General features: G+C 54.8%; 1 protein-coding gene and 1 long non-coding RNA gene across 2 annotated transcripts in view; one reads left to right on the top strand and one right to left on the bottom strand.

The window, feature by feature from the left end:
* The first annotated feature begins 535 nt into the window (after positions 1 to 535).
* The window catches only part of LOC123521411, a 17291-nt gene continuing 4913 nt past the window's right edge, over positions 536 to 12913 (top strand). The window contains exon 1 of the long non-coding RNA XR_006679849.1: positions 536 to 862. This is a non-coding gene — a long non-coding RNA (uncharacterized LOC123521411). The remainder of the gene's footprint in view (positions 863 to 12913) is intronic.
* The window catches only part of RGS6 (regulator of G protein signaling 6), a 611147-nt gene continuing 599078 nt past the window's right edge, over positions 845 to 12913 (bottom strand). The window contains exon 17 of the mRNA XM_004698691.2: positions 845 to 1776. Within this exon, the coding sequence (XP_004698748.1) occupies positions 1726 to 1776 (51 nt within the window). The 3' untranslated portion in view covers positions 845 to 1725. The remainder of the gene's footprint in view (positions 1777 to 12913) is intronic.

Below are 12913 nucleotides of genomic sequence, written 5' to 3' on the forward strand. Positions count from 1 at the left end.
AGGGCGGGGCGGGGTGGGGTCAGACCTGCACAGGACTCGGGGGGCCTGGAAAGATGGGTCCCAGGGGAGCACCAAGGAGGCCTGGCTGTGACCAGCTTCTGTGTCTTCGGTCGTCAGCTGGCCAATTTGCCTACATGAGTCAAGAAATACCAGTGATCACTCTTTTTTTTTGGCTTCTAGGTTTTCTGTTTATGCACTCCCAGGGGAGACTGGTCACCTATGTCCAAAACTCCATGAGGACAGTCCAAGCAGGTGGGGGAGGGAGGGTCTGAATTCAAAAACATGTTCGTGAATACAGCTGGGTCCAAGGGCGTCTTGGGGGTCACAAGAAGCACAATGACAATATTGACAATAATAGCTACTGTTGCGCTAATCACCTACTAAGTGCCAGGCGGGGCTTGGAATAGGCCCATTCTGATTGGACCCCACCCCAGCTAGACTGATCACCTGATCCTCAGGTGATCCTTTTCACCGGTGCTGTGTTACCTCACAGCCAAGGTAGCGAACGGTCCTTTTGCGAAGGGGATACAAATGAATCCTTTGCCAGTATTGTCTCTGCCCCCCACCCCCGCGCCCCAATAACTGGCATTATTTACCAGGTTGTTGGTGTCCAGGTGGACATGTTTGCTCAGGTCTTCAGATCAAGTCTAGGCCCTGGCCAATCCCGCCCCCTCCCCCCGACTAGCATGCTCCACCCCAGTTCCGGGCACAGCTGAGACCTGACCACCGGGCAAAGGTTGGCCCACGCTCATCAGGAAACCAGCCACTGAGCCGCCTCCTGGACTTGAAGCCCTCCCAGCTTCAGCTGCGCCTGCTGGAGGGGAGAATCTCAATGGCCCCCGAGTGCATGGCCACGTTTATTGTGAGTAAACCATGAAGGGGACAAACCAAGGAGGGAGGGGGGTGGTGGCAGGGGCAAACTCAGAATCAATGACAAAGTCCTGATTTTAAAGACGGTGGTCATCGGGTCCTTCAAGGCTGTGAAGCAACGCGCTCTTGTGTCTTCCTCTGGTGCTCGCCATGGGCAGCCAGTGGGTAGAGACACCCCCGCCCCCGCCCCCCGCCATTGAGAACGCTGGCCTCCGAGGGGGTTGGAAGGACTTAAACTGCGCCCATCAAGAAGGTGGCTTCAGTGTTGAAGGTGTGACCAGGACATTTTCTGTGGAAGTGGTGGCTGGTGCAGGTCTGCTATGCCAGGTGGCCAGAGAGGTTTGGAGGAGGCAGAAAGAAGGCTGCACCCCCCCCCCCCGGCTGGGGGTGCTGGGGGTGGTGGTGGCCAGAGATGGGGTGGGAGGTGGTGCGTAATACTGGATGTGCTCAGGGCCAGTTGGTGGCTTCTGCGTGTGCCAGAAGGTGTGCCCCCCGCCCCCCGCAGCATGGGGAGTGAGACAGTAAGACTATGATAGCAACCAGAAGCCCACATGGGTGCTCTCCCCTGGATGAGGCAGGAGCCAGGGCCTCATGGAGCATGGAGTGTCCAAGCACAACTCTCCAAGGAAGAGAGTGCTGTAAACAGGAGCCTCTAGGGGCCGACCTCAGGCTCCACTGTCCCAGTCTTTCCAGCTGTGTACCCACCGACTGGCTCCACCTTTGCCCTTCAACGCCCTCATTCCTTCTCTTTCACGGTGAGCAGCTCGCCCCGCAAGGACACTCTCTCTGCGGATGTGGAGCGCCGCCGCGTGCTGCCCAAGGGGTCCGCAGGCCCCGGCCCTGTGGGTGGTACTGTCAGGAAGACTGCATCAGGCCCGTGAGACGCTTGCCCGCCAGCGACTTTCCCTGCAGATGACAGGCGACAGAGAGGCACACACAGGCACACACAGACGGACAGAGACAGAGAGCCAGGCAGGTGAATTCATGGTCGTGAAAGCCACCCAGGCCAGCTGACTTAGCTAACCGATTCCCACTGCCGCCTTGACCTTTCATAGCTAGGGACCAAGTCCAAACCCATTTCCCTTCAGTGGGTTCCAACTCAGTGACCCTATGGGGTAGAGCGGAATTGCCCCCATAGGGTTCCCAAGGCTGCATCTTCCCAGAAGCAGGCTCCGTATCGTTCTTCGTGGGGAGACTGGTGACTTTGACCTGCTGGTCTCTTGACTAGCAGTTGAGTCATTTTGCCACCCAAACCTGTTGCGGTTGACCCAATTCCAACTCATAGAGACCCTGTAAGACATGGTGGAGCTGTCCCATAGGGTTCCCAAGGCTGTAAATCTTTCCAGAAACAGACTGCCTTATTTTTCGCCTGCAGAGCAGCTGGTGGGTTCGAACCACTTACCTTGTGGTTAACAACTGAGTGCTTACCCACCCTGTCATCCGGGCTCCTTATAGTTAGGTATAATACAGTTGGCAGAAATCCAAACTCCAAGACAGATAAAGGGAGGATGTTGCTGGCACTCTTCGGGAGTGGGGGCCTTTCCTAACCTAGACCAGGCGTTTTGATCCTTGGTGTCATGTATCTCAGGGCTTCAGTTTCCCCTGGACTTGATTTTAGGCAAGTGGGGGTGTACTGGGCTTGGGGAGGGTGGGTGGGCCCAAGGCTTTGGGGCATCAGAAGCGAATGAGTGAATCAGCCTTAAGGAACCCCCAAGACCTATGAATCCAGTTTGAAATGGAATAGAGAATTTGCCTTAGGAGAGCCACACAGACTTTGGGCCTATTTGACGGCAGGTCTTCAGAATGGCTACCAGTGCAGGGCCCGGGACGGTGCACTCGTCCCATGTATATATCTATATTCTTAGCTCCTCACCTGCAGAACCCAGAGAGACCAAGTTAGATGACCCAATCTCCTGCCAGGAGGAGGGCACACATTTCACCTCTAGCATGCGTCGCAGTTCTTGAAAAAGAAAGCTAAGCCAACTGGGCCAGGAGGTGAGGCCCAGTGCATGAGTCAGAGCGATCCTGGGATAGTCCAACTGTCCACATGCTCAGAGGAGGGGGTGGGGTGGGGAAGGGGCTCCCCAGATCTGGGTTTGGGGCTCCCCAGGTGGAGGAATAAGGGGAAGGAGTGGGGCACACTCATTCTGTTTGTCTGCTCTGCTCACTCTCTGTAGAAATCCATATCATTGGACTAGGGTCTCAAATGTGGCTGGCCGCAAGTAGATTGATTATGGTGTCTGAGAAAACACTCAGAACCCATCGTGGTATTGACAGCGGGTCAGCGACACCGTTGCCATCTGCAAAGGGCAGCCCACGCTTGCTCATCAGCACGGACTGTGGCTGAGGTGGTGTGAGATTCGCAAGGGCTGGCAATTCCTCACGTCCATTTCCAAGTGAGGTGTGAGCATGCGTCTTGTTGACTGGGCTCGGCTGCGTGCAAGCGGGGTGTAATTAAAATCAATTGATCAGGTTTGTGAAGCCTGGGAGGGCACTCGATAAACCTGCTGATGGATGAATTGATGGATCATGGGGCTATCTCACAAACAAACAAGGTGGGATGTGAGTTTAGTGCATACTCGACAATATGCCATCTGCCGTGGTCTCTATGGAGGGGTGGGGTGGGACAGGCCCGGCTTGGAGAATTCTGTTGCGAACATGATGACATTGGCCGTGGAATGAGTACCCCCTCAGGTGCTAGTCACAAACCTGTGTCTCTCTTCCTCTGTTCACCCCCCCACTTTATCTTAACTCGGGTAAGTGCTGGGTTGTTGGCTGAAAGGTCAGGGATTCGAACCCACCAGGTGCTCCTCAGGAGGCCGCTGCGGCCCTGTGTTTTTGAAAAGATGGAAGCCTTATATGGGCAGTTCTACCCGGTTGCTATGGAGAAGAATCAACACAATAGTGTGTGTGTGTGTGTGTGATTAATCTTAAAATACCAAAAAGCCCCCAAACCACGAGCCCACACAATCTCCCATCAACAACCTTATCTGAATTTTCCAACACACTAGACTTAGCCTGCAGCGGGAGGCATTTATACTAGGTGAGGGATTTTTTAATCAGATTTCCCCCTTCTTCCTTTTTTTAATCCCAGAGGGTTACGGTGTCAGTCTTGGAAAGTCTCTCAAGGTGGATGGCCGCCCCTCTGTCCAGTTCGGGCCAACAGTGACTCAGCCGGCACAGGCTGACCTTCAAGGAGCCCCCTCCAGAGGCACCTTGCCTTTGTTACTGGGGTGAGGGCAGGGGTGGATGGATCTAGGGATGTTTGGTGCCCTGTTGCCAACAGGAGCATGGGGTGTGGGGCACCAGTGAGCACTTTCTATTCGCTGTCACTCTCCCCGGGCGGCTGTGAGAGATCACTGGTCATTTGAAATGGATTGCCATAGGTGCTGTTTTCCACAGGTACGCCTCTGTGAGCGTGGCATTTGTCATCTAGTCGGTTCACCTGGGAATATGTGCCATCTACGTGCAGACTCAAGGGCCTTTGGGGGTGGTGGTGTTTGTGGGGGCCTGCTCTGGGGAACTATGGGGCTCAAGTCTCCATTTAGGAGCTTCCAGGTTCCAGAGCTCTTACAAGTCTCCCCCCACCTGCTTTTACCAGGTCCTGGAGGAATCTCGCTTCCCTCTGGGGTGTTGATTACTGTGGTAACCACACACCAAATACCAGCGCCTCCTCCTTCCTCTCCTCCCTTTTCCACTGGGGCTACGCATTATACATCATGTACCCAAATATATAAGCTCTGGGCTGGCTATCCATGGCGTTTGGGGCTCTGATTTAGCCGGCAGATGTGAACCACACAGAAATCACTGGAGCTTCTGAATAAGCTCCATGGCTTCTGAATAAGTCCATGCTGATGTCTAGCACAAAAGTCTTGAGATCAACCCAAGTCCAAGTTAACCAGGAGGCCCAAACTCCAACTCCAGCTTCTGCCTCTTTAGTGAGTTCATTTGGGCTAGGGGAGGGGTCTGCGGCTCGAGGGGGTTTGGAAGCTCTATTTTTGGAGGATAGTGTCTATTTCTTAAAGGTGAATATGGCTTCCCTCCCCTGCCCCCTACTTCCCACGACTCTCATCCCGGCTCAGTTCTACAGAACGGGCTGGGCCTGGAGGTGCTAATTCATCTCTTCCTGGAGCTCAGCCTCATAGCCCAGACTGGGGTGGCCACACCATATTTCTGGTTCCCTTCCCCCAAAGGCTGCCATTCCCTGAGACTTGGGGGGGGCGGGGCTGCCGCAGCAGATCAGCCTAGGGACGAGTCCCCAGGATACTTCACAACCTCTCAGTCAGCCAGGTAGTATGCCTTGGCATTTTTGCCTGCCTTGCCTGGCTCCTGCACTCATGCATTTACCAAATGCCAGGTCTGCTGCTCACGATGGGAGGTCAGGAGGGTTGGAGTCTGCTCGAGGAAACAGCTCAGCCAGCTGCAATCTTCCCAGGACCCAGTGACCTCCCCGTGAGCGAGGGCAGGCTCAGGCTGGAAGGCAGTTAATCACCCAGGATACAGGCATGGAGAGCTTGCCTGCCCAGGGCTTGGGGGAAGAAATCCAACCATCACGTTGCTCAGTGGCTGCCTTCCTGCAGAATGGCTGTGTTTTCAGGGCTCGGAGTGAAATCTGACAGCAGAGGCTAGCTGTGCTGGGAGATGAGCCCGCCCCAAAGTCTGCGCCGCAGGAAGCTCCCGGGAGGTACCTGCTCTGCCCAGTGAGCTCCGCTGCCTTCTGGCACCCCCTCCGACTCGACTCTTTCCTTTCTCCTCTGCACTGAGAGAAATCCTCTGGGATGGGAGTGGTACTCTGCCTCTGCTTGGTGCCTGCCTAGTTACAGAGCGGGTAGTTTGGTTGTTTTTTTGTTTTTTTTTTTGGCTGGGATGGGAATATGTGCTGTTCCTGAGTACCGGTCAGTTGGGAACAGATCATGATGCCTGGAAACCAGGGCCAGCTCAGCCCGCGGCCTTGGCGGAGCTGAGCGAAGCAGCTGAGGGGGGTTGAAATGCCACGAGCCTTTGTCCAAGGGAAGACACACACTGATCAGGAACTGTGCTCCGGAAGGTGCTTTCCAGAGACACCGCTGAAGCTCTGCACCTCCCCCCCTCCACCCCCCCCTGTGCCTATCACCTTCCAGACATTCGACAAAGTGGAATCCAATAGCATCTGGGAGCCTTCAATTTCATGGACCATGGGGCGGGGAGGGTGGGGTGCTGGGTTCACAAACACCCCCACATTCAATCCCCACCCTCCGCCGGTGCAGCCGGTGCGGCCAGCTTGATGGCTGGAAGCCTGGAGGAAGATGGCCATGGCCGCGTCCTTTGTTTCTAAAAGGAGGACCGCACAAAAGGAACGGCTCCCTTTTGTGCTGTGATTTAAGGAAAACCAACATGCTGCTTGACATGCGGTGGCTCGGTGCATCTCACTCCCAGATCCTGATCAACAAAGCATGCATGATCCGGGACCGGGAGCTCCCGCTGCTCACTCACCTGCACAGTCTTAGATGGGGAGGAGGGCTGTGGTTCAGAGGGTAGCCCTGGGGGGTGAGGGGGTGGGTAGTGGGGGTGCTGCTGTCAGGTGGCCTATTGGGGATCCAGAGCCAACTCCTCGGGGCCCTTTGCACCACTTAGGGAGTAAAGGTGTGGAAGCTGTGGATGGGGTTCTCTTCTAGACCCCTCTCCCCTCCATGACTTCACACCAAAGCTGCAGATCGCAAGTTCAACGGGCAGTCCCTGCTTGGGGCAAACAAGGAAGGGCGTGCTGGCTCCAGACCATTCAACTGCCCCTCGGACAAAAGGGCTAGTGGTCTACTTCCGAAGACGTGGCCACTGGAAACAGGTCTACTTTGACACGCGTGTCATGAGTTGCTCCTGACTGGCTGGCAGCTGATGTTGCCTCTCACGGAGGGGAGAACGTTTGGATTACGATGATGGGCCATCGGTGACGTGGGTGAATACATGTGTCAGATTTGCTCGGCCGTGCATTTAAGACCTCTGCCTTTGACTGCAGGTGGTTTAGGGGAAAGAAGAAAGACACTGTACCCGACTGACTCCTGGGAATTCCCTGCTGCCCACTCTTTCTCAGTTCCCGAGGCTGTCTTTGCTGCCCCCACCCCTAGTCCAGTCTAGGGGTCCCCCGGGTTCCTCTGCTAGGGGAGCTGGAACTTTCTGGAGAATGAATGTGGAAGACTCCTCCCAGTTCCCATTGACCAGTGGGGCTCTCCCTTTGACATAGAGGCATTTGTCATCTTATGAAAAAACATGGTGTTTTGCAGATTAGGGCTCACCGAGTGACCCCAGCAGCTAAGACTCGGGAAGCCCCAGAGCTGAGCTGTCCTCCGGTGGGGGTGGCAGGTCATCTAGGACTAGAGGACACGCAGGTTGGCAAAGGACCCATGTTTGTGGAATCACAGGTGGGGCTGGGTGGGGGACTTGTTAAGAGCACAATCAGGAGTCAGGTGGAAAGGTGAGGGTCTTGGCCTGGGGACAGCAGGAAGGAGAGCAGCCAGGGACCTAACTTGATTGGGGGGAATGTGGTAGTTATATAATCTGTTGTCAATTTGGGAGGATTAAGAGTGAAGGGGTGGAGTTCAGCCTGTCAGTCAGATTGCAGCTTGACCTCATTTGGAGGTGCTAAGGAGATAAATAGCTTGTTAGAGCTGGGACACACACTCACTCCCTGCAAGACATCCCTGAGGTGAAGTCACATGGACCTACCCTGATGCACCCAGAGCCCTGCGAGCTGGAGAAGCCATTTGGAGATCCCTGCCAGTGCTGAGATGCTTACAACACCACTGGATCCACAAGACTTCCTGCCCACTGGCCTGTGGTCTTCCTGCATTTAGCGTCATTGCATGTGTTTCCTGAGTCTGAAGAGGACTTTATAGATTGGTATCGGACATATGGGATAATATCGGACTTATATACTTGATCTGGACTTGGCTGGGATGTTTTCTCAATATTCAATTGCTCTTATATAGAAAGCTCTTTTTTATACATATGAGTGTTCGTGAATTTCTCTAGTCTACCCGAACACAGGGGACTTCCCTGGAGGGCCCTGTGCATCTTTTCCACACTCCTTCCTCAGTGATCGTTGACAGGGGAGGCGGGGTAGAGTGCCATTTCCTTGGGGTCCTTCAGGGGACCAGAGAAGCTCCGACAGGGGAAGGCAGAAACCGCTATCTCTAGCAGAGAGACTAGTTTCAAGCACCTTCGACTCTCTAACTCTCATTACTACTCAACTTGGTGTCACCAAGCAAGGCAGGAGAAATGCAGAGACCAGTTCCTGGGACCAGCTAAGGAATACGATGCCTAGTGACCGTCTAGGACAGGGTGGAACTGCCCTTGTGGTTCCTGTAGCTCCTTATGGGAGTAGAGAACATCATCTTTCTCCTGTAGAGCTACTGGTGGTTTGGAACTGCGGACCTTGCAGTTCGCAGCCCAGAGCTTAGCTACTATGCCACGAGGGCTCACACTGCTAGTCCACAGCAGAGAGTCTCTGGGCGGTGCAAAGAGTTAATGTGTTCGCGGCTAACTGCAAAGTGGGAGGTTCAATACCACCCACAGGTACCTGGCAGGAAAGGCCTGCAGAGCTGCTTCGGATTGCTCGGCCATTGACAGCCCCGTGGAGCTCAACTCTGCTCAGTGGGGTCACTGTGAGGCTGAACTGACTTGACGGCATTTGGTTGAATCCGCAGTATCACTGTGGATTGAATTAGGCCAAGGGACAAAGATGTCGTTTCTGGATTTTTCACCCTCCAGGAATTGTAGGTGTGTTTGTTGGTAGGGGGTGGGGTGGGAGTGGGGGTGCAAGCCCTGGCGGCACGAGTCCATTCTGGGGTCTGCGCTACTCCTGGGTCCTGTCCAAGCCTTCTGATCTCTCCCAGGAGCTAAAGGGCATTTAAAAAAATCTGGCTTTAAAATATTCTCTTTATTCTATTATGAAATAAGAAGAGAGAACACAAACATAAACCACCACTCAACTAAGAAAATCAAGGGTGAAAATCCAATTAGTAACCAAGAGTTGGCTGGCCAAAGGATTAAGTGGCATCTGTTCATGTTGAACTAGGTCTGGTTAAAAAAAACCACAAACAAGCCATCTGATCACAATGACGGGTCCCTTTGGAGCTGGGCTATCAGAGCACCCTGGCTTTGCTGGGAATGGTGGGGACGGGGAATCTACCTGGGCAGCACATTTTGGGGAGCCCACCTTGCTCTCATCTGCTTGTGGTTTTCCACTTTACAAAGGTCAGTTGCCAGCACCTCTCTTGGGATTCATTGGAAAAGCTTTCCAAGGAAGGAGCTGTCCTCTGGCTTCCCAAGGCCCTCCCCTTTGGGGGGTGCGGGTGTTGTTTCTTAGTCCTGCCCAAGGGGGGTGGCATGATGTGTCATGTACCTTCCCTTTTTGAAGTCACCCCAGCTTTGATGGTGGCAGGGTGAGGGTGGTCTCATGACCAGAGACACAGTGGAGAGCCTCCTCTCCACGGACCACTGAGCAGCATGGCACTGGGCAAGTGAAGCATGATGCTGGCACTCCGCCCACATAGCCACTGAGTCCCACAGCCTCCTTGCTGGGGGCGGGGGGTGTCCTTTAACCCGCCACTTAACAGATGTGGAAATGAGCTCAAATGGAGCTGAAGCAACTTGCCTGAGAACATACAGCTTGCCATTGGTGAGCTCATCGGCTCCCACATCTACTTTGTAGGTAGGCACACCTTCAGAGGGGGGACAGGTGGAGATACTCAGAGACTAGAGCCGGGGTTGGGCTGCCTCGCCTCCCTGGGCAGTCAAGCATGATTTTCTCGCCTGATGGAGAGAAAGGCTTTAGCTCTTAGACCCCTTCACATAATCTCAGGCAGGTTCTTTGAGGTGCTTCTCCTTATCACACCTGGGGCTCAGGAGAGGGGGAGGTGCTACCCTGAGGCTGGCAGGCCTAACACGATGAGTCCCTGAGAGCTGCGCTGAGCTGGGTGGCGGGGCCCCTTCTGCTTTGGCCCAGGGCAGTTGGTGGAGGAGGCAGGGAAGCCACCATTTGTGTTAGGGGTGTGGATGCCCCTCGGATGTCACATGGCACCCCTTCCAGGGAGGTGAGATGGTTACCTTTCTCAGGTGCTGCCAGACTCCAGTTAGAGCCGCGGTTCTCAACCTGTGGGTCGCGACCCCTTTGGGAGTCAAACAACCCTTTCACAGGGTCACCTGATTCATAACAGTAGCAAAATGACAGTGATGAAGTAGTAACAAAAATAATTTTATGGTTGGGGGGTCACCACCACATAAACTGTATGAAAGGGTCGCAGCATTAGGAAGGTTGAGAACCACTGAGGTAGAGACCATTTTAGGCCAAGTGCTTAATCCTGGGCATGCAAGCCAGACTGGGGAACAGGAGGGGGCTTTCAGTGGGGTGTTCTGGAACCTCTGAGTCCCACCCTCCATTGTGCTCAGCATCCCAGGGGTTCTCTGCTGTCAGTTTTGGTGGGTGGGGGGAGACCTGTCACTGGGCCAGGGAGCAGCTGTGCCCTATGTTGGTGGCAGAGGGCCCAGGCACTGACTCCCACCCCTTGCCACGTGGTACCGTTCTTTCCTCCCACACTGGAGGACCCCCAACCCCAACCCCTCATGTCCTCTCATCAGCACTGCTTCCTGCACCGTCCTCCGGCCACTCCTGCTGGACTCAGGAGTAGAGGAGGGGTACAGTTACTCAGTCGCACCCTTGAAACACGAGCAGCTCTTCACTATAGATCAGTAAGTAAGCACAAGAAAACCTGTGCTTAGCATGATTACTGGGGACTTGTGAATTTGAAAAGAGGCTTTGATTTTGGAGGAAGGGTGTGTGTGTGTGTGTGTGACAGATGCACAACCCGTGAAATTGTCCCCTACACATTAGTAAGCAAGCACAAGTCAGCCTGTGCTTGCCTTGCTTATTGGGCCATCTGACACTGACACCGCTCATAAGGTCCCTCGGGAGCATGCTTGTCTGTGGCCTGAGCAATGCCCACCTCTTCCTCTTCCTCTTCCTCCCCTGGCATCAAAGCCTTGGTTCACTCCAAATTAGGCAAAGGCCAAAAGACTCAAGGACACCACTGAACCTGGCTGTGTTGCTATGGGCAACGACTCCATGCCACTCTTTTTCAACTAGGAAGTTCAAGTAACACTCGCCTGTGATGCTGGGGAGGAGAGCAGCTGAAGTGTAGAGATGGGATACCAGGGGGCGATGTGCTCACCCACAGCGTGGACACTGGGGGGAGTCTTTGGTTGCTTGCTAAGGCAGAGCCTATGAAGCTCAGGGAGCCAACTTGCTGGACCCCGCAAAGCATCATGCTTCAGGAACTGCCATGTCCTCCTCATGCCCACATCTGTTCAGACACACATGCATGAGGGGCTGGGCGAGCATCTCGCTCTTTCCTCCCTCTCTGCAGCCCTGCATTCCTAACCTAAGCAAGGGGGCAACAGGCCAGGCAGCAGTGCCCAGAGAACGTGGACAGAGATGTAGGTCATGAGCAGAGAACCTTCTTGCTTTCCATTGTTGCTGGGGGATGGTGGTCCCCTAGCTGCCTCCACCCCTGGTGGCCTGGGCCAAGGTCAAGTTGGGAAGGGGCCTGGAAGCTGTCACAGGAAGCTGAAGAAGAACTGTGCCATTATGGGATGTACAAGTCTCTCTAAAGGGAGGGGATGCAGCCGTCCCGTCCATAGGATGGATGGCTAAGAACATCATGTGGCATCGCCTCTGGGACAAGGGGCATGTTGCAGCATGACTAGGGGACCCCTTGGACCCTTGCTCCTGAAGAAGGGTACACTGGTGGGAAGAGCGGAAGACTCAGAGACCTGGGCACCACTGACTTCTGAGGAGCCGGTGGGGTGGGGGGGGTGTTGAGGCTGGGACTGGTGGGCAGGTGGGAGGCCACGGACCAATGGATTTGGGGGGCACCTTCAGTGCAGAAGGATCCCAAAGAAGGTTAGAGGTGGTGCGGACGGCGGATCACTCACCCACTGCTGGAAGGAAGCCACCTCGGGGGTGAAATGCAGCGGCCAGTCTGACTCTGCGCCAGCAGCACTAGGCAATTGTGTGTTTTGGAAGGGAAGTGAAGAAGAACTTATCCAGCGGAAACCATGAAGACCTGTGGCTTGAGAGGAGCCCCCTGCCCACACAAGCACACGGGTGCAGCTGGCATGCGCTCCAGGCACAGGGCGCATGCAGGACGGCTGTGCATGGTCACACGCTGCATGCGGAGGTGCTTGTCAGGCAGGCAGCACATGGATCTGCGCACACATGGGCATGGCGCGGGCACTGACAAAAGCATCCCATGCAAGCTGTGCACAAGCCATGCGGACGGGTTGTGAAGGTTTGCAGCAGGCTCCCGAGATGCCACTCTTTGACATTTGTCAACGGGAACCATTGACCTTAAACTATAGACATCAAAACGAGATGCTCCCCGCCCCCCAACCTCCCCAGGAAAAGGCCACTCCTGTCCCTGGGAGGGCGCGCACCCCAGGGAGCTAGTTCACTGGGGGATTTCCAAGCCGTCCCCTGCCACTTGCTTCTGTGGTTGAAAAACTAGAAGCAGCAGGCCCTGGAGACACTGACTCGGTCAGGGGGGCTCCAGGGGAGAGACCGCTGAGAAGTTAGTGCTTCTGGGTGCGAGGCTGCTCTCTGGAGGATTGGATTTCACACTCTTATCGCAGGGAGGACCGCTCCTGATCTGGGTCTGGAAGCAGGAGGCTTCTCAGGGTCATGCACATGAGTCAGAGAGAAGATGCCAGTCCTGAAGGCGGCTGCAGTGTTTTCCTAAGGACACTCCCTGCTTCCCAGCACCACCTGGGATGGCCAAACCCAGGAAGCACCGAGGAGCTCGAGAAATGGATCACCGAGCAGAAGCCGGCCTGCTGCCGTACTCCGTCTCTCCAGGCTCCGGAGAGCAGAGAAAGGGTTTCTCTGAGTCTATTTTAAAAACAAGCCGCTAAGAATAGCTACCCTCTACACAGTGGCTACCACGAGCTGGCCACTGTCATCAACAAACAAACACGTGCGTCAGGCACATTGTCAGATATGAGACCCACTCACCTG

This window comes from Echinops telfairi, unplaced genomic scaffold (genome assembly GCF_000313985.2).
Source record: "Echinops telfairi isolate 266 unplaced genomic scaffold, ASM31398v2 ScPeMD7_18;HRSCAF=68, whole genome shotgun sequence".
Classification (NCBI taxonomy): Eukaryota; Metazoa; Chordata; class Mammalia; order Afrosoricida; family Tenrecidae; genus Echinops; species Echinops telfairi.